The sequence below is a fragment of the Castor canadensis genome, chromosome 15, assembly GCF_047511655.1.
Source record: "Castor canadensis chromosome 15, mCasCan1.hap1v2, whole genome shotgun sequence".
In the NCBI taxonomy this organism is placed as follows: Eukaryota; Metazoa; Chordata; class Mammalia; order Rodentia; family Castoridae; genus Castor; species Castor canadensis.
In genome coordinates, this window is record NC_133400.1 from 59,255,247 (window position 1) to 59,277,030 (window position 21,784).

At 33.3% G+C, this 21,784-nt stretch overlaps 1 protein-coding gene across 1 annotated transcript in view; it reads left to right on the forward strand.

Moving 5' to 3' along the window:
* Positions 1 to 21,784, forward strand: part of LOC109678222 (ankyrin repeat domain-containing protein 26-like) — a 67,097-nt gene that overhangs the window by 26,776 nt on the left and 18,537 nt on the right. Inside the window, exons 4-11 of the mRNA XM_074055410.1 lie at positions 2,382 to 2,574; positions 4,119 to 4,302; positions 5,028 to 5,165; positions 8,367 to 8,437; positions 8,835 to 8,928; positions 11,346 to 11,636; positions 12,307 to 12,521; positions 16,005 to 16,242. Coding sequence (XP_073911511.1) covers positions 2,382 to 2,574; positions 4,119 to 4,302; positions 5,028 to 5,165; positions 8,367 to 8,437; positions 8,835 to 8,928; positions 11,346 to 11,636; positions 12,307 to 12,521; positions 16,005 to 16,242 — 1,424 coding nt within the window. The remainder of the gene's footprint in view (positions 1 to 2,381; positions 2,575 to 4,118; positions 4,303 to 5,027; positions 5,166 to 8,366; positions 8,438 to 8,834; positions 8,929 to 11,345; positions 11,637 to 12,306; positions 12,522 to 16,004; positions 16,243 to 21,784) is intronic.

Genomic DNA, 21,784 nt, shown 5'->3' on the forward strand with positions numbered 1-21,784 from the left:
GTTTATTCTTTAATGGTTTATAGTATTAATTGTAGAGGTTTCTTGCTTCCTTTGTTAAGATTATTCCTAGGTATTTTATTTTTTGAGGCCACTATAAATGGAATTATTTTCATATATTCTGTTTTAGACTGTTGATTGTTGGTATATAGAAAGGCAACTAATTCTTGTAAATTCATTTTTATCCTGCTTCTTGCTGAAGCTGTTTATGATGTCTAGGAGTTTTTTGGTGGGGTTTCCAGGTATTATAGGCATAAGATCATATCATCTGCAAATAGGGATAGCATTATTTCTTATTTTCCTATTTGAATTCCTTTTATTTCTCTTTCCTGTCTTGTTATAGCTAGGATTTCCAAGACTATGTTGAATAGTTTTGGACTTTAGGGTTAATGATTTCAATTTTTTTCCCATTTAGTAAGATTGCTGGCTACAGGCTTGTCATATTTTTATTATGTTGAAGTACATTCCTTTTATTCCAAGTTTCATCAGAGCTTTTATCATGAAAGAATGTTGAATTTCGTCATAGGCTTATCATGTGTTTTTGTCTTTGCTTATGTTAATATGCTGTATTACACTTAATGTTTTGCATGTGTTGAGCCATCCCTGTGTCCTTGGTATGAAGCCAACTTGGTCATGGTGTTTGATCTTTCTGATATGTTGTTGGATTTGGCTTGCATTCTTTTATTGAGGATTTTTGCATCTATGTTCATTAAAGAGATTGGACTGTAGTTCTTTTTTTTTTTAATGCCCTTGTCCTGCTTGGAGATGAGTGTAATCCTGGCTTCATAGAATGTTGTGCTGTTTCCTTTCCTATTTCATGGAAAAATTTGAGAAGTATTGATGTTAGCTCTTCTTTAAAGATCTGGTAAATTTCAGTAGTGAATCTGTAGGGTACTGACTTTTCTTTTTTGGGAGACTCCATTGCTGCTTCAATTTCATTCCTTGATATGGATCTATTTAGCTAATTTGTATTCTCTAGGTTCAATTCTGGAGGGTCATTTGTTTCTATAATTTTTTCCATTTTTTCTAGATTTTCAAATTATTTAATATAGTTTTGCAAAGTAATCCTTAATGATGGCCTGAATTTCCTTGGTGGTGTTGTAATGTCCACTTTTTAATTTAATTTTATAAATATGTGTCTTTCTCCACCATCTTATGCAGATTTGCTAGAAGTTTATCAATCTTATCTATTTTTTTGAAGAACCAGCTTTTTGTTTCATTGATTATTTGTATTGGTTTTTTTGATACTCTTTCATTGATTTTGGCCCTTATTTTTATTATTTCTTTCCTTCTGATAGTTTTGGGCTTTATTTGGGCTATAAAATTTTTCACTTCTGAGATTTTAATTTGTTTTGCTTTTTTTTCAGAATTTCTGTATCTTTATTGAATTCCTTTTTTTAATATCCTGCATTTTCTTCTTTATTTCATTCAACTGTTCTGTTAGTCATTTATATATATCCCCTCTGAATTCATTCAGCTGCATACACATATCCTCTTTAATATCATTGACCATTCTTGTTATTGTTTTGTTGTTTTAATTCATTGTTTGAAATTTCTTCCTCATCACTATCATCATTTCAGTACTGTATAGTTTTTGAGCTTGAAGGAGACATATTGACTTGTTTTATCATGAAACTTGTGTTTCTAAACTGAGATTTATGTATCTGGGGATGAGTTTTTGGTTGGAATTTTCAGTCTTTTGTGTCCTTTTATTTAGGAATTCTCAAAGACTTTTTAAGACTGTGTAGTGGCCATGTTGTGGTGTTTTATCACCTCAGCTCTGGGTGTCTGATCAGCTCTACTTCAGTTCCCTCTCCTTGTGTCAGTGGCATGGAACCTGCCACATATTAGGAAGCTGGGAGATAGGAAGGGTGATTCCATGTCTTTCAAGGATTATTCATTGTCTTGAAAATTGTCATTTAATATATTTTGTCTGTTTTCTTCAGTCCGTTTCTGGTAGGAAGGTAAATCAGGTACATGATCTTGGCTAGAAGCAGATTTCAATAGAGCCTCAGCACATTCTACAAATTGGCTAGATTGCTCCTTGTCACCCTCTGCCTAACTGCTTCCAATTAATCCTTCATTTACTAATGTTCCCTTCTCTTCCTCTGGGTACCTTCCTGATCTTAGTTTAGGTCATTTTCTCTTAGATGATCACAGAGATCTATTGTCTGAACTTATCTGCCTTTGTAATGGAAATTTTATTTCACTTCCTTCCCCACTAGAGGTTAAACATCTGTTTTGTCTGCAGAGCTTAGTGTGATGTGTTCCACATTGTAGGTTTGTGTACATTTGTTTGGGATATGAAAGAGTGAATGTGAAAATGTATAGCACTCCATATAAGAAAGTGCTCATATGTGTTATTTCTTTTCTACCTGATATAGATTCTGGTAGTTTATTGAAAATCCAGGATACAGTCCATTCATATAAAAAATTAATACATCTTAAAAGTAGTCACTGTGAAGTACTTAACAGAAAAATTAAAAAAATGGAAAAAATGATTAGTGCATTACAAAAGGAGCTATCAGAAACTGAGCAAGAAAAACTAGAACAAGAAAAAGAAGTCTGCAATTTGAGGTATGATATCCTAGTTTTAAATAAATGTGTGAGGGCTGGGGTTTAAGTCAGTGGTAGGGTGCTTGCTTATCCTGTGTAACGTCCTGGGATTGCTCCCCAGCTGTGGAAGTCAAAGTTTAAGTTTTGAATCAGGCACAGTGGTGCTCACCTGTAATCCCAGCACTTAGGAGGCTGAGGTGAGAGCACCAGGAGTTTGAGGCCAACCTAGCAGACATTGTCTCAAAAAACAACAAAAAGGTAAGATTCAAAGAATATGTTTTATACTACAAATACATAGGGGAATTTCTGTGATTGCTGACTTGCGCTTTGGGGGTTTAGCCAGGGAGAAAAGTTCTTATTCTTATGGAATATGAAATCTTGAGACTAATTAAACAAGTTGTTAACTGTGAATTCTTCCAATAATTCAGACTATACCATTCCAAAGCAAAATTTTAATGGTATAGAAATCTGGTAATTTATTTACCAAATACAATCTGGTATTAGTTTTTTTTTGTTACGTTTTGTGCAAGGAACATTGTTATATAATTATTTTCTATATTTACTTTGAATAAATTCTTCCAGATAGAAATGTTTGGCTAAAATATAGGAATATTTTAAATATCTTTTTGTCAATTCTTTTTTCTAAATTGTTGTCAGGAAAGTTTGTATTAATGTCCATTTCCACTAGAAGAGTATGAAATGGCCATTTATATCATCCTATAAAACTTTAAGAACATTTACAGTTCTTTGGTGTGTAAGGATCAAATCCAGGGCTGAGCAAGAGTGATAGTTATCATCTTTAATACTAATATTCATGAGATAAAAAGTAGAGTAGAAAGAGTTTACCGATTAGTTTTTCAGCAATACATAAAATTAATTCAAATTTCTATGGTGAAAGGACCATAATTCTCTATTATTTAATTACTTATTGGATCTTGTCCTGTTCCAAAGAAATATTATTATTGCTTATAAAATGCATAACAACATGCAGTATGTGCTGACAATGTAAAAGTAAAGAATTATAAAAGTGGGATAGCACACTTAGCCTAAGCTTGGACTACAGGAATGCACTGATATTTGTTGGATGGAAAATATCTGAGGTTGAGATCTCATATTTTAAATTCCTTTCAGGGATTTCTGTCATTTCATCAAGATAACACTATACTTATGGAATCTATAACTTTTTTGTAAGAAATAATTTAAAAATATGAGTTAAATTTAAACTATGTGTTTTCATTGAGATGTAATTATATAAGGAATGCATTTTACACGTGCCACTTCACTGCATAAGTTTGAAGTTCTTTTCTGTGCTATGTATCTGGGTTACTAATGACAGAAATTTACTAATTAACTTAATTTTCATTATTGCCTTTCAAGTATATGTGTCATTTGGAAGAGAGTGGAGTGAGAAATTAAAAACATGAGAAATAGGAAGAAAAAATAGTAAATATTAAGTAACATAGAAATTCAATTAGGATAATAATTCAACATATGAAATTAGATTACAAAAAGAGCCTTTCATTTTATTATAAAACGAATTTCATTGCAAGCATATTTAACTGTAGATTTGCCTTAAAACACGAAGAGGAGAAAAGAAGAAATGCTGTTTGGCTTTGTGAAAAAATTAAGGAACAGTTAATAGAAAAAGAAGAGGACTATAATAAAGAAGTTGAAATGAAACAACAACTTGACATGTGTGTTAGAACACTGGATATGGAGCTGAAGACTGTGAGAAATAATTTAACTAAGGTAAATTAATATTTCTACAATTTCAGAATTTATGTCAACTTACTTCATCAATATTACTTATCCCATATAGATAGATAGATAGGTAGATATAGTAATGCATTGTTAATAATGGGTATACATTGTGAGAAGTGTATTAAAATTTTGTGACTGAGCAAACATCACAATTGTGTGCTTACACAGACTTAAGACATCTCCCTCAACAGGAGGCAATACAGTCTTACAAGACCACTACTGTTTATGCAGGCTGTTGTCGACTGAACCTTGTTATGTTGTGTATCATTGTATTATTAGGTTTAAATCAAAATATTTACCCTCTATAAAAATGAATTAGCACATTTATAGCTAAAATTATTTGTTGTAAATCTTGGTAACAGATAGATGAAGAAATCGAAAGTAAGTGGGTTTGAATCACTAGCACAATTATTAATTTAGGCATTTTATATCAAAATGCAGATTAATTAGCTTTGAAACTTTAATGAAACAGGCTAAATGCTTTGTAAAGAACTTTTAATTCACAATACTCTGTATTCAAGGACAGTTTTTGGTTTTGAGAAATTTAGTCATCATTTATGTGATGAAAGTTTGACTAATACCTATGACCAAAAGTTTCTTGTGTTTCTAAAAGGTGCTCTATTTCAGTTTTTGTTTTTAAATTTTCTTCTCTTAATAAAGTTCTAGGACCCCTAATGGTGTGAGTCTAAAAACTTAATTCAGTGTATCTCTAGGCTTTAGAGGAACGAAATGATACCCAGAGAAAGCTTTCCCAAGAACAGAATGCCAGAATATTACAAGATGAGATTCTGGCAAATCACCTCTGCAAGGAAAAGGAGATAGAAATGGAGACAGAGAAAATGAGTGCTGAGGTATTTTCTTTAGTCATTTTCAAATATGTGTATATGCATTTCTGTGTACATGTTTTCAATTTGTATTAAAATTCCAAGGAGGTTATTGTGGAATTACAACCCTGTGTGCTTATACATACTATACATACTTTCAGGTTGGTAACAGTTTTTCCCCACTGGAGAACGTACTGCTTTTAACTCATGTCAACTTGCCTTCACCAGTTACTTAGGGACATTCTCAATGGCCTCATCCAAGGAGAACACTTTTAACATTTTCCATAGGAATTGATTTTTTGAGGATCTCAAAACCCTTGCTAATAACAATCAATGTTCAAGTTTGACACAATCACTCCACATCCTTCATATGTTAATGTGGAGGTTTGCTTACTTTCCCTTCAAGGTAAGAAACAAAAGTGTAGATAGCAGAGATAATAATTTGACTGTCATCTCCTTCCTTTTGAGAAGAGTTACATTTTGCTCCTAGTTATCTCCTATTTTAGTACAAAGAGCCCCTGAAAATAATGATATTCCCTAACATATACTTAGATAATAAGTATAAGAATGGGCTACCACCATTCTTCATCCCAGGACCAAAGACTTTGTTTTTATGTTTTGCTTTTTCTATACTGGGGATGGAACCCATGCCTTTATGGATGCTATGCAAGTGCTCTACCATTGAGACATGTCCATAACCTAGGATCCATGTATACAGAGTTCAAAATTTCCAGACAGCTTGTAAACAAAGATCCTCATTCCTTCTTATAAGAGCAAATGTTTTAGATTATCTTAAAAAGTATGTGAAAACTTAAGTCAATTCCTTTTCAATTTTATTATTGTTACTATTATATTATTAATTATTATTATTTTAGCAGTACTGGAATTTGCTCTTGTTTTTTTGGAGACAGGCTCTCATATTTTGCCCAGACTGGCCTAGACTGTGATCCTTTCATTTTATGCTTCCCACTGACTTTGTAATGACAGGTGTGCACCATCATGCCCGTCTTTTTATCCATTGAAATGGGGTCTTGCAAACTATTTTGCCTGGTCTGGTCTGGGACTGCCATCTTCCCAAGTAGCTAGAATACAGGTATGAGCCATGGGGTCCAGGACCCATTTCATTTTAGACATAATATAGAAGCAGAGAAGTAGAGCAAGTATAGTATTTATATCCAAAATGAAGAAATAGGAAAAGTTTCCAGATTCTGCCATTGGATTTTTAAAAAGCTACTTTATTGAGCTGTAATAGACAAACCTATAGCTCAGTGTTTCTTAATGTGTTCACAGAGTTATGTCACCATTACCACAGTCAATTTTGGAACATATTCATCATTTGAAGACAAATTCTCAAATCCTTCAATCTTCCCCAGTCCTAGAAACTCACCCATCTGTTTCTTTGTCTATATAATTTCCCTAGCCTGGATATTTCATATAAATGTAATGTACAATATGTAGTCATTTTAGACTGGAACTTTCACTCAGCATGATATTTTGGGGATCACATGTGTTGTAGCAAGTACCAGTACTTTATTTCTTTCTATTGTTTAGTAGTATTCAATTGTGTGGGTATTCCACTTATCCATCACCAGTGGATTGGGTCTTGGATTAATACTCCTTCCTGGCTATAATTAGTAATTTGTCAGGTATTTTGTGAACATGTTTTGATTTCCTATCTACTGGATTTTGATTTCCTGTCTAATTGGGCTGATTTCTCCATCTCTCTGCATTTGACTATGATGTCCTTTCTGTATTGTCAGTTTTTATTTTTGGCCTCATTTATTCAGAACTGGCTCACAATTTACTTTTTCACAAGGCATTGACTGACTCTTCTGATCATTCTTGACCTTACTCTTGTCGGTTGTTGCCTTGTCTTTGCTCTTACATTACTGTTTCTGTTTTTTTATGTATAAATTTACCTAAAGTGCTATAATATATACTAATATGCATGGCTTCTATTTTTGAACAAATTGGAAATATTTTTGCTTAACATTTGTTAGAATAAAATAAAGTCTTTCATACCATTATTGTGTATTCAGAACAGGGATTTACATCTTTCTAATAACTTACCAAGTAAAAAGTTCAGGCTCTATCTTTTCTGATGTGCCATTCCAAATCACCTCCATCTCTCCATGAGGGCCTGGACAAAGCAGTTTAACGTGAACTCTTATTGTAAATGAAGGAATTTGGTAATCTACTATTTAGGACAGTGGCTTAGCCTATCACTGATGGTCATGTCAGTTACATACTACTTAATACAGGAGGTGACATGTGCACTGAGCTCTATGATGATTGTTTACAAGTAGTACTGGGAGCTAGTAAGCTATAACTTATAGTGAGTTGACAAAAAAATGTTAATTAGTGGAATTGATGATAGTTCCATGAAGTTCTGAATATGTAGCCTTGGATACACAGTTCCATTTGCTCCCATTATTTCCTTTATCATGCCACATATCTAAAAGATCAAATTGTATTAGAATACAAAATTCAATAATGATACTAATACTAGTAGCAATTTTATACATAGGTCTCTATGTGCCCTATACTCATATAAGGTTATACTCCCTAATCTTATCTCACCAACCATCCAGTAGAGGTAGATGGTATTACTATCTCCATTTTACCAGTGAAGAAGCTGAGACACAGAAATGTTTACTTGCTCAAGATCACATAGCTGGTGACTGTTGGAGTTGGGATTCAGATTCAGCATTCTGGCTTTTGTGCAAATACCAACTGTCACAATGTTCAATGAGGCATACAGTTGTCGCTTTAAGATCTGTGCTAATTATTATCATTCTTATCATACTTACGGTCATTGATACATATGAATTTTTCAAATCATATTTGGCAAGATGGTGCTTGGAATACAAAATAAAAATTCTTACCATAGGGAATTTGCTCTCTGCCCACATTTTACCAATTTTATAAATTTGAGTATTTGCTAAAATATAATTTAAAAATAAAAAATAATATGTTTTAGTTTTAGAACATGGATAACTAAGCTTTTCTGCAAGTGTTACCTTAGGCTAGTGTTACTTTAGGCTGTGTGGAACGTTGGATTCCTGTTGCAACAAATCAGTGAACTCTGCAGTTTCAACACAATGGTTCTCAGTTTCATTCTGCAGAAGAAGGGATGTGGCTCTGTTCCACTGAATCTTACCTTCAAAATTCAGGATGGGATGCACACATTTTATGCCACTATTTGTAAAGTTTTTTTCTTTGTTTTAGCTGCAAGAATTATGGGATCTACAGACAAAGACTGGACAACATGCTGTGCAGATGCAAGAACGTGTGAAAAAGTATGAATACTTAAGTGTTCACGAAGCATATAGTCAATATAGATTGAGAATTATATCATCCATGGTAACATGTACATTTATGTGAAGGCTGGGAAAAAATTTACCTTTATGTTACTTGAAATGCATACCTTAGGCCTGAGGGTGGACCTCAGTGGTATAGTGTGTTATTTGTATATGTAAGTCCAAGGTTCAATCCCAGCCCCACATAATAGATAAGCAAACAAATAAGCAAATGACAGGAAGAAATGCATGCACAAAACACAGAAACGATACATTTACCAAATCATCTACTTTTCAAATTGTTATGAATTGAAGTAGTTTCAGATGTTTTTCAGAAATTATGTGGTGATTTTAAAATTGACATGTGAGAATAATTATATTAAACTATACATTTTAGGCTTCAACTTGAAAATTACAAGTTAAATATTACAAAACAAAAGGGAAAAACAAAAATTGAAGAACTGAAGAAAAATTTGTTAAGTAAAAGTGTGGTAAGTCCTTCCACATTAATTTCTATCATAGTGATGTGGAAATTTTCTTGTTCTAGAATTAGAACATAGGAATATTTCAGGCAGCATAAAAATCTCATTGATAAAATATTTGTTGTTTTCAGGCTGACTCTACTTGCTACTAGTAGAGCATTTCCTCTTTATAAAAGTTTAGGTGACTCATAAAATTAATGAAATAGGTACTGATATATTAATTAAAAGGTTCTGATAGTCTAAAAGCCATTGTACAATATTTTTATACATTCATCCATTGAAGTACAAGTAGGTTCTTTCAACTACTGTGAATAACGCTGCTATGGACATTAGTGTAGAACTATGTGTTTGAGTCTCTGCTAACAGAACAGTTAAAAAATAATTTTGATTTAAAACTATTTTCAAAGAGTGAAGATGACACATTGGGCCTCCATGTGCACTCCCTTTGAATCCCTTTTGACTTTCTCTTTTTATAAGTCATTTCTGCTTCCATCTACCTTCTTGCCTAAGCCATCCCTAATGTTTTAATTGTTTTATTTTTTCTTAAATGACAGAAACTGACAGTTAGTGGTAATATCTGCCAGTTATTGACATAAAGCACCTCAAAAGTCAGCGTCTCAAAGTAACGTTTATTATTTTGTTTCCAATCTGCAACTTTAGCAAGAATCAGTGAGGCTGATTCTTTACATCCCCTCTTGGCCTCAGCAGAGGTTACTTGAAGCAAGGGACTAGATGCATTTAAGCCTTGCTCATTCACATTTCTGGTGGGTGATGTGGGGTTTGAACACCACCAATCCTTTTTTGAATAAGATTTCTTCGAGATAGAGTCTTGTGAACTATTATCTCAGGATGACCTCAAAATGTGATCCTCCTGACCTCTGCCTTCTGAGTGGTTAGGATTACAAGCATTAGCTATGTTGCAGTCAGTACCACAAAAAATACTTTTAAGACTGATTGTTTTTTACTTTGAGGAATGACTTTGGATATCAATGGGGATTGTACTAACTCTGTAGATAGTATTCAGAAGCCATTTCACAATATTAATTCAACAATACATTAAAAAAATGATCAAACTGGTTTCATTCCAGGGAGGCAAGAATTGTTCAATATATGCAAATCAATTGACATAGTATAGAATATAAACAGAATAAAGGACAAATATCACATGATCATATTAGTAGATACAGATAAAAACCTTTCAAAAAATTCTACATCCATGTATGATAAAAGCCTTGAAGAAACTTGTAATAGAAGGAGTATATGTCAACATAGCAAAGACGAAACATGACAAACCTATAGCCATCATTGTCTTAAGTGGGGAAAATGAAACAGCTTTTTCTGAAGTCAGGAGCAAGACAAATGTTTCCACTCTCCCCACTCTCATTGGATATAGTGCAGGAATTCTTATTCAGATCAATAAAGCAAGAGAAAAGAAACAAACGGAACACAAATGAGTCAAATTATCCCCATTGCCAGATGACATGGTAACGTTCACTAAAGACACCATGAAAAAACCCTTAGATTTGATAAATACTTCCAGCAAAGTAGCAGTATGCAGAATCAACATTTAAAAATCAGCAAATTTTCTATGTAACAATAATGAGCTGTCTGAGAAAGAAATCCTAGAAAATAATCCCATTCTCAAGAGCCTCAAAAAGTTAAATATCTAGGAATAAACCTAACTAAGGAGGCGAAAGACCTCTATAATTGAAACTATAAAACATCAAAGAAAGAAGCTGAAGAAGGCACTAAAAAGTGGAAAGACCACCCATGTTTGTGGATTGGAAAAATTAATCGTTGTGAAAATGGCTATACTACCAAAATCAAATTTTCTTATTCTTTATTTTATGAAAAGAATCAGATGATTATAATGGATCAGATCATTAAATTTGTCTAATGGGATATATCATTGATCTTTACTGGAAAGCATTACTTCTTAGCATGCAATTCAAATATTAAAAACTCGAAATCCAGGAAAAGAAATTGACCTTTGAATCAGTATTTATATGATTCACTAATTAGAGTTTTATTTTCAAAGTCTTATTTTGAGAGACATTTATTGATACAGGTCTATGTAACTCCACATAATGTCCCTAAAATTAATTCAGAATCATGGGAGGTACACTTGGGGAATGTGGCAAGGTTCTTTCTACTAAGAGGTAATGTAGTGTCATTTTAAAACACAAGAAGAAAAAAGTGAAAGTCTAAGCTCAAATATTTTGTGACAGATCAAGACTAATCATCTTCTTGAGACTCTTGATGAATTTTAATTTGTTAACTGAGTAGTTTATTGGACCACATTCTAAAAGTTAATATAGGTTATATATTATTGCAATGGAATTTATGTAAAAATTTGTTACTGGTCTTCTATTAGACTTTTCTTAGTCTACTTTCTTCATTATAAAGTATATTACTTATTCATACAGGATGATGAACTTGTAGAAAAACTGGAAATTACATCTTTAAAATGTCTACATCTAGAAAAAGAAAATCAACGTCTTCATCAGGAGTTACTGTCTGAAACAACTGCTAAAAAGGATTGTGAAACACTAGAGAAGAATATAATGACATTGAAACAAGAAGTGGTAAACCTCAAAACTTATATGAAAAACAATATGTTAGAACGTGGTCAAGTAGAACAATATAAGCAGAATATTGAAGAAGGAGCAAAATGGGATTTAGTAAAAAAATTGAGACAAGTCAATCTATTTTTGCAGGTTAATTTATTTGCCTATAATATACTTTAATTCTTCCAAAAGCAAATTACAATTTGGATGTATAGATTTTATGTTTCCTCTACTCCTCTACTTCCCTTATTGCACCTTGTTTTATAGATTTCTGGAAGGAAGATGACATCTGATTCTCCTCTTAAGTCTTTCAGTTTCCATAATTATATTTAAATTGAACTTTCAGAGTGATGCTTTTCAGTAGAGAAAAAAATTATTTTTAAGACTAATTAGGATAAAATGAGACTACTAGGAGGAAAATAAAAAATAGTGATGTTAAAATAATACCAGAGATTAAAATGTTGTTCTTTAGATGGATTGTTCAGCTTTTAAAAACTTGAATTGATTTTTTGTTTTATTAATTATGACATGACATGAGTACTAACATAAGGATGACTTGGGACTGGAGATGCAGCAAAGTATGAGACCAGGCACTAAGCATGTGGGAGGCCTGGGTTTGATCCCCAGAACTACAAACGTAAAATAATTCATTTTTTTTATAATTCACATTTAATGCAGTTAACATTCATCATAAATACTTTAAATGACAGCATCTATTTTCACATATTTAAGATTGCTCTCTGAATCACTGACTTAGTGTGACACAATAATTATTTGGGTTATAATTATTCTAAGTATATATCTTTTTTATTTTGTTTAGACACAGGCAGCATGTCAAGAAAAGTTAGAGCAATTCAGAGAGACACAAAATGCTTCAACAAGAAGTCACATGGAACTCAGAATTAGCAATTTAGAATCTGAACTGTCTACAATGAAAAGTCAACTGGACTTTAGTAAAATGGAGGTTGAAAACTATAAGCAACTCTACCTAGAAGAAGTCAAAATTAGAAAATCACTGTCAAACAAACTACACAAGTAAGTCTAAACAATCATAGAACTTAAATTGTGATCATTAATTTCTATTAGTTTTTTAAGCTAAGTATGATTAGAACTTTATCATCAAGACAATTATATTGATATTAACTTACTGGTCAGTATTCTCCAAAATAGAAACATTAACAAGTTTAACTATGCCTGGAAGATTACAACCTAAACCCAAAGGGTCATGTGCTACTTCTCCTCCTCCTTCAGGCACACTATAGCATTTGGTAAATTTACTTTCAATGATTATGATCTTTGGTGTTACCACTAGAAGGTTCCTGGACAGAAACTGTCCTTCAGTTTTTCTACATAAAGGCAGGCTTGTGCTAAAAAGACTGCCATAGTGATGAAGGAAAGGATAATTTGCAAAGTGGTAAAAAAAATAATTCTTTGTTCATTGTGGGGAGATGTGACAGATAGAAAGGGCTTATTCCACCTTGGATACCTGGTGACTGTGTGATGAGATCATTGCCTGTGGAGCTGTTTTAGCTGATTTTGATCAAAAATTCAGCTATCTCATTTTGCTCTACAGGTTGCTGCTCTGAATTACTCCTCAGTTCCAAATACTTAATTTCTTCCACGTACTGAGGAAAATATAACAATCATGAAAACACTTGTCTGAGTGGTATTATTTTTAAATTCCTAAACTAGCTTACTAAAATATTACTAGCTTTTTAATGCCTTATTTTTAATTGTATGTACTTCAGGAGTACAACATGATTTTTAATGTGTTTTTCATAGTGAAATGACTACTATAGTCAAACAAATTAGCAAATCCATCATCTCACAGTTACTCTATAAATACAACCATGTCTAAGGCACACTCAGGAATTGGATAGATGGCATATTCTGACATATTTTGAATTTTAAGACACCGTGTCAGGAGAGTTCCATTTAATGCTATGACAATTTCTTTTTAAAATGCAAGCCTCCAAACCAAGGCAATACTGAGCAAAGAGATCAGCTCAGGAGTTTTCAATTACTGACTTCAAACTATACTACAGAGACATAGCAATAAAAACAGCATGGTACAGAACTTCGATAAGATTCAACACCATTCATGATAAAAACTAAGAAAACTTAGTAATAGAAGGAATGTACCTCAACATTGTAAAGGCTACATGGCAAGCATTTGAGTTGAATTCAGGGCCTCACACTTGGTAGGCAGGTGCTCTTCAACATGAGATACTGTAGAGGTCCCTCGTATGTGACTAGTGAGAAGGCAAATGGTTCAGCCACTGTGCAAAGCGACAGGTAACTCCTCATAACGTTGCATATTGTATTACATATGACCCAGAAATTACATTCCACGACAGAATTGAAAATATATATTCATTTTTTATTCCATATATCAGCCACTATTATTGTTTAATCATTTATTTTGCCACTGAAAGAAAAGATTTTACTTTTTTCTCCTCCTTTTATTTTATCGTTTTTACATTTACTTACATGTGTACAAATTGTTTCTGCCACCGTCCCCCTCCCCCACTTCCAGGCAGAACCTGTTCTGCCCTCTTCTTCTCCGATTTTATTGAAGAGAAAAACATAACAGATAGTAAGAAAGACATATCGTTTTTGCTAATTTGAGATAAAGATAGCTATATAGAGAGATTCCTAGCATTGCTTCCATGCACTTCTGTATTGCAACCCACATTGGTTAGTTTCTACCACCTTGTACTTTGAAGCTAGTGCAGGAAAGAATAAGGAATATACTGGAACAAATAGGCATTAATTTCCTAAATAGAACTTCAATGGCTCATCAACTACGAGAAAGGATTGACAAATGGAACTACATGAAACTAAAAAGCTTTGCACAACAAAAGAAATTGTCACCAGATTGAAGAGGCACCCTACAGAGTGGGAGAAAATCTTGGCAGCTGTACATCTGGCGAGGAATTAATTAATCATGAGAATATACAGGGAGCTCATAAAACTAAACTCCCCAAAACACAATGACCCAATGAAGATTTGGACAAATGAAGTGAATAGAGCTTTGTTGAAGAAGTCTGACTAGTCAAAAAACACATAAAGAAATGTTCAACATCCCTGGCCATAAAAGAAATGGAAATCAAAACAATGTTAAGATGTCCCTCACTCCTGTTAGAATGGCGATCATCAAGAACACAAACAACAAATGTTGGCAAGGATGTGGGGAAATTTTAATTTGTGAGAATTCAAATTAGTGCAACCTCTAAGAAAAACAGAATGGAGGCTCTTCCAAAAACTAAAAATAGAGCTGCTATGTGACCCACCAGTACTACTCCTATGGATATGCCCAAAGGAATGTAAGTCATGTTACAGTAAAGACACCTGCACACCCAAGTTTATTGCAGCATTATTCACAATAGCCAAGCTATAGAAACAGCCAACATCCTGCACAACTGATGAATGGATTAAGAAAATGTGGTATTCATATACCCTGGCATTTTGTTTACCAAGAAGAACAATAAAATTTTGTCATTTGCAGGTAAATGAGTGGAACTGAATAACATTATCTTAAGTGAAGTTGACCAGGTTCAGAAAGCCAAAGACAACATTTTTTTCTCTCATATGTGGAATATATACCCAATACAAATACAAGCAATATTACATATATGTAGAAATATATACAGACCTTATATCAAAAAGTGGGAGTGATAGTAGAAAGCAAGGGAGGAGAAAAATAAATAGCAAATAATAATGAAATTCATTACATCTGTGTAGGAACAAGACACAAAGAATATGCTGAAACTGTTAAACAGCACAGGATAGGGAAAAAGGGCAAGAAAGCACAGTGGAGGTGGTTATATGACTTATGTACAATGCATGTATATGTATAATACCAAGGCAAAAAATTCCCACTGAACAATGAACAGACATCTGAACAACAAAAGACAGAATCATAAAACAGTTTATACTAAGCAAAGGAGAGGGCACTAACAGGACAGGGAGGGTAAAAATAGGAAGTAAAGAACACCTTCTTTGACATACTTTCTATATAAGAATGAATATAGAATTTATAAAGCTGTTGTCATCACCATAAAGAAAGAACTAAGGTAGAAAAGAGAAAAATGGAGAGGATGAACCAACTTATTATACAATACATATATACATGGTAATGTCATAATGAAACCCTCTGTATTGCTATCTTTAACAAACAAAAGTGTATTTTTCCAAAAATGGAAGACAGTAAGGTAATATAGGTTCTGTCATGGAGTTTGGTACCAGTTGGAAGAAGTAGAATGTAAGGAAAGGGTGTATATGGGTGAATATGGTAGAAATATTATGTACCCATGCATGAAAATTTAAAAATGAGACCTGTTTAACCTATTGTAAGAATGGGGGGAGTAAAGGAGAATGAAGGAGGGAGTGAATTTAACTAAGATATATTGTAAGCACCTTCGTATGTGTCACAATGTATCCATAGCACAACAATAACGTTATAAAAAAAATAGGAGTGATGAGATACTAATTATTTGCCTTCTGAAATCTTCACAGAACTAATAAGAGACTAGATGAAGCCAAGACCAAGATTCTTCTGGAAGAACAGAAGACATCTTTACAACATAGCTCTCCTAATACAAGATCTGTCCTAGAGTGCAGTTGTGTTGGAAGTCCTAACACCAGACTTTTTATTCCAAAGAGTTCTTCCGGACAGTTTCCAACAGAAAACTTAGTGGATTCTACCTCATCCCCACGGCCTTCAGCTGAGACCATGCAGAACTATGAGAAGTGGGTTAGTTATATTTTTTTCATTTGAGTTTCAGATTTCTGATGCAGTTCTTGGTGAAATATTAAGATGTCTGGTTGACTTGTGCATATTAAGTAAAATCACAAATATCTGTGTTAATAAAAAGAAAAAATAGAAGTTTATAACTTTTTTAAAGTCCCTAAAACTGTTGTTTTTAAGGAATACTCATTTTCTTTACTTGATTCAGCAAATATAACTAAGATAACATACTTTACACTTTCTTTAAAAGCTGCATTAGTATTATATTTTACAAAATGAGTACGACTGCTCTAACTAATGGTATACTTTACCATACTTTGGCTTAGCTTCTAAGTGATTTTAGTTTGGCTGTGTTTCATAACACCTTTAGAGCTTTCCTGCACAATTCCAAGATTTCCATCCCTTACATAAGTGAATGATTGACATCCAATGCTTAACCACCTTTACAGGTTTATAATTTAAATAATCTGAGATGAATACACTTTATGAATTAAATAAACCTGAAATACTAAAAGAGATTAATTTCTGTTTTAAAGGTTAAAATTTGCCATTTTTCTTCAATAAGAATATGCATGCCACTTTACTCACATCATTGTTATCTCAGTTTTTAAAGCATGTTTATTGTGGCATAGTATTTATTGTTATAACAATAGTTATTAATTATAATTATTAACTCATCTGGGCGCCAATGGCTCACACCTGTATTCCAGCTACTCAGGAGGCAGAGATCAGGCCTCCTAGAGAAATAATGTGTGAAAGTTTATCTCAAAAAGCCTCAACACAAAACAGGGCTCCCAGAATGACTCAAGTGGTAGAGCACTTGCCTAGCAAGTGTAGGGTCCCTAAATTTAAGCCCCAGTACCACCTAAAAAATTAGTTGTACAAATTGTGGGATTCATTGTGATATTTCCATACATACAACTCCCCCTACATGCTTCTCAGTCCACAGTTGACTGCCTTAATTATTTTATGTCCCCTTCCTCCATGCTATTCCCACCTCTAGTGTCCACTGCTCTAGTCTACACTTCTGCAAAGTTAAATGAGTGAGATCATGTGCACTTTGTCTTTCCATGTCTAGCTTGTTTCACTCAACATTGTGTTCTCCACTTGCATCCATGCTTCTGAAAGTGACAGGATTTCATTCTTTTTATGGCTGAGCAGTATTCCATTTTACAAATTTGCTGCATTTTCTTTATCACCTTATCCCCTGAAGGGCATCTGGATTGATTACATATTTTGTCTACTGTGAATAGGGCAGTAATAAACATGGAGGTACCACTACCTTTTGGGTATATATTTCATCTCCTTTGCAGAAATACCCTGTGGTGGAATTGCTGGGTCATATGGTAGTCCTAATTTTTTGAGTAATCTCCATATTACTTTTCATAGTTGTTGTAATTTTTTAAATAATGAAAATAAGCAAATATTTGGATCTGAATTTCAATGATGTCTCTGCCCTGTTATCCTTAATGGTGAGTAATGCAGCAGTGATAAAAGAGGCTTTAAATAGCAACTGCCATCAAACAGAATCAACTTTAACCTCCCTTTCCAGAATATTATGTAAATCTGTGCACTGTCCATACTCCCCTAAAAATGGAACAGGAAAACTCCCATTCAACCATACAATTTCGATCATTGCAGGAGCTCATTTCCGGAGATCTAAAAATTGCTCCAACAATGATAACTTTTATCCATTGTAGAGTTGGTCAGAAAGTTTCAACTATGCTTTACTAACATTATGATATTTGTCTAATATTTGGCCTTTGTACCAGAGAAAATACTAAAACAACATATTTGTTTTAACAAAATGCAAATAAATAAATTGTACCTAGTTTTCATTGTTACTAAAATACCATTTCAATCTGTGCACACTTGCTTATTGGGTGTTTTCATAATCTTTATTTTTTCTTATTTTTGTGGTACTGGGGATTGAACCCAGGGCCTGTCACATGCTAGGCAAGCACTCTATCACTTGAGTCATACCCCTAGTCCATTTTCATTTAGTTTGTTTTTCAGCTAGATTCTCATGTTTACTTTGCCCAGGCTGTCTTGGATCCATGATCTTTATTTCTCCTCCTCCAGAATAGCTGAATTACAGATATGATCCATCATGCCTTGCTTCATGAACTTTTTAATGCACAGAAATGTATTCAGGCCTCTATTAAATGAAGCTCCAACCTTATCTTCTTACTTGTTTTTCTCCTAATAATAGAAGAGCCTTGCAAGATAAGATTTCTTAGGCCACATTGCGGTCAAACAGCTTTAAAGTCAGCAAACTGAATGACTATTTAATACATAAATCATAAAACCATAGCTGAAATTTCATGATAGTTTACTTTCATATTTTTCTGAAAAAATGAGAGGGTCATGGTCTGTGTCATAATCTCTGTAGAAAGAGAGAATTAACCTTAAATATTGTAAATTGTTAAGCATGATGAATATATAAAATGTTCTCATATTTCCTACTGGTAATAACCAAATAATGTATCATTTTACAAGAGAATGATAAACAAGTGTGGAAATCTATATAAGATGCAAAGGAAGATTTTTTAGGGCAAAGCAACACTGCTAAATTTTTGGGGGGAATAAAGTTATTTTTAGAGAAGTTGACACGTGAAAGTATAATCATTTTTAAACTTATTCTAATAGTTCCTAGGCATACAATGGTTTTCTGATGGAGTATGCATTTTCAAAGTCCAGTAAACTTACTAAGACAGACTGAGAATCACTCTTCTATGAAGATGCAGAGATGTTTCTGCAAAGTTATTTCAGAATGCCTTCAGTGATTTATTGTAGCCCTTCATTTATAAAATTCTTAAATTTAAGAAAGAAAGTATCATCTGCAGTTAGTAAATATTTGATTGTTTCTAATGGGAAAGCAAATTACACTAATACAGGTGACAATATGCTCTCTAAAATGACAGAAAAGGACACATTTTTGGTTGAGGCATTATAAAATGACAGATTTTTGATTATTTTTAGCTATTATTTCAGAAAGCAAAAATTTTTAAACTAACATTAAGGCTGGAGGTGTCTCAAGCAGTAGAACCCATCAAGTAGGAAGACCTGAGTTCAAACCAAAAAACAAAAAACATTAATATTGAATTTGTTTATCCATCTCCTTATTTGCAAGGTTTTGAATCATTTTTTACTGTTTCTCTTGTGAGTTTCTAACCTACTAGCATTATAGTTTATGTTTGTTAATGTTAAGGGAAATTATTATAATAAACCATTGCTCTAGTCTGGGATTTCAATTATACTTGTCAGTGAAGTGAGTTTTCTTCATGTTCATAATATTTAGCACTTATTGCATCTCCTCCCATTCCATGAAATTTAGACTTTTACTTTCAGTTATTGCATTCTAAATTATGGGGTTACTTGTCATTTTTTAGTTCTTTGGTGGTGTGGGGTTTGATATCAGGGATTCAGTCTTACAAAGCAGGCACTTCACTGCTTGAGTCACACCTTGAACACTGGGATGCTTTGTTTTACATATCAGAACTAATTATATAATGTTATCATTTCTTTACCTTTATTATTTTAAAATGCAAAAATTAAAAATATCCTGAATAGATACATTGATAGCTAGATGGTTTACACATAGAATTCCTTTCTGATAACTGGGATATTCTAAAGACGTTCTTGGTGCTGGGACCTGAACTGAAATGAAGTTCTTGTTTATGAGAAGCACACACTGTACATGTTAAGCTATATGCAATATCTTGACAAATCAAAACTTAAAAGTGTACTTGAATTTTATTAAAAACAGAACTGATCTCATTCAAACATTTTCTATGTCTGAGTGTTGTGTGGCTAACATAATAAATGACACACAGTAGTCACTAAGTAATTTTACAACATGAGGCTGTGCTTGTTCATGGTGTTAGGACTAGAACCCTGGGCATTCTACATACTAGGCAAGCACTCTACATCTGAGCCACATTCCCCACCTCAAGATTAATTTTTATTTTGATTTGCCATGAAATCTTCCAATTACTTATTTAAGTCATTTTTCTACTTCTCAAATGTCCAGTTAGGTCAGCTACCTTTATTCAAATTTGGTTGTTTTCAAGGTGGATATGGTGGTACACACTTGTAATCCCAGCACTTGGGAAGCTGAAACAGAAAGATCGTGTGATTGAGGCCAGTCTTGGCTACATAAGAAAATATTACCAACAGAAGAATTTTCTTAAATTCAGCTTGCTCAATATAATTAAATATAATTTCCTCAAGTTCCCCCTCTGTGACTTAAAACTTCTTTGCATTAGCCATTGAGTACATTTAACTGCCACTCACAGGAGGCATAACATTAGTTTCATTTCTTTATTGTTATTCATAGCTTTAGATCTTACAAATTATTTATGTCTCATGCTTAGATATAATTAAGCTCCCTGACAAAGACTTTCATAGGTATTTTCTATGATCTATATTTAAATGTATACCTTCCCTGAATATGAAAGTAGTAGTTTGTAGAACTGCAGGCTCAGTTCTTAGACCAAAAGTCATATGTCTGCCACCATGTGGCTGTGTGACCTCAGCTATGTTGTTATAATCTCTCAGAGGCTCTCTTCACCCTTTCACAAAAGTAGTAAATTTCACGCCAATCTAAACTGTGTTCCAAAGAATAGAACCTTTCTTTTTAAAAATAAAAACCATTTTAGGGATGAACTGTTTTATACCAGGTAGATGTAGAGCTTTTTGTCTAAAGAGAGAAGTGGCTCTACATCTGTGACTTGCCTCTTGTGGCAGCTTTCTTTGTCCTCTGGGGAATCTTAGATTTCTATGTAACATGGCTTTAAAACTACCAGCTACAAGAAAATTCACCCAATATGATAAAATTCATGGTGTGTTCTTATATTGTGGACAATTTTCTCCCCTTCATATATTTTTTGAGAAATGGGAAAGTACAATTGAATTATTGAATGTCCTTCCCTTATTTAGTGTGACTGTCATCTTCCTCCACCATCTCAAATGCAATTTCCAACTAGAAAAACACATAATGGCTCCAGGAAAAGAAAGGGAAGCTTTGTTAAAACTATGTATTTTACTCTATAAGGAACTAAACTAGTTTTTTATTTAGTACCAGCCATAAGTTGAATATTAAAAGCTTACTAGGCATTTTGATTTCTTCTGGCAAAATTCAGTTTTCATTAGCTATAGCTTTATACATTTCAAATTCCTTTGATGTCTCCCTTATCTAATAAATAGGACAGTGATGAATGTCACCAACACATTTGTTCTCATTTTTTCTCCATAATCTCTGCCAAACACTGTATTAACCCATTTAATGAGGAAAACAATTCTGAATTTCTATTAAGAGAACTATGTGGAAATTACGTGACTGAGTGGGAAAGTAAGAATTCAGCAAAAGCAACTTGTAGAAAGTCATTTCATGTTTTCCAGCTTCCCACCAGTTGGGACAAAACTGGAGGCTTCATGATTCAACATCTCCAAAGAATTTTTAGGTGTCCTTTTCCATAGCACCCTGCAAGTTTTATGAGTGTCCTTTTTCCCCATTGAGCTTTCGTGCCTGTTTTGCTATCTATTT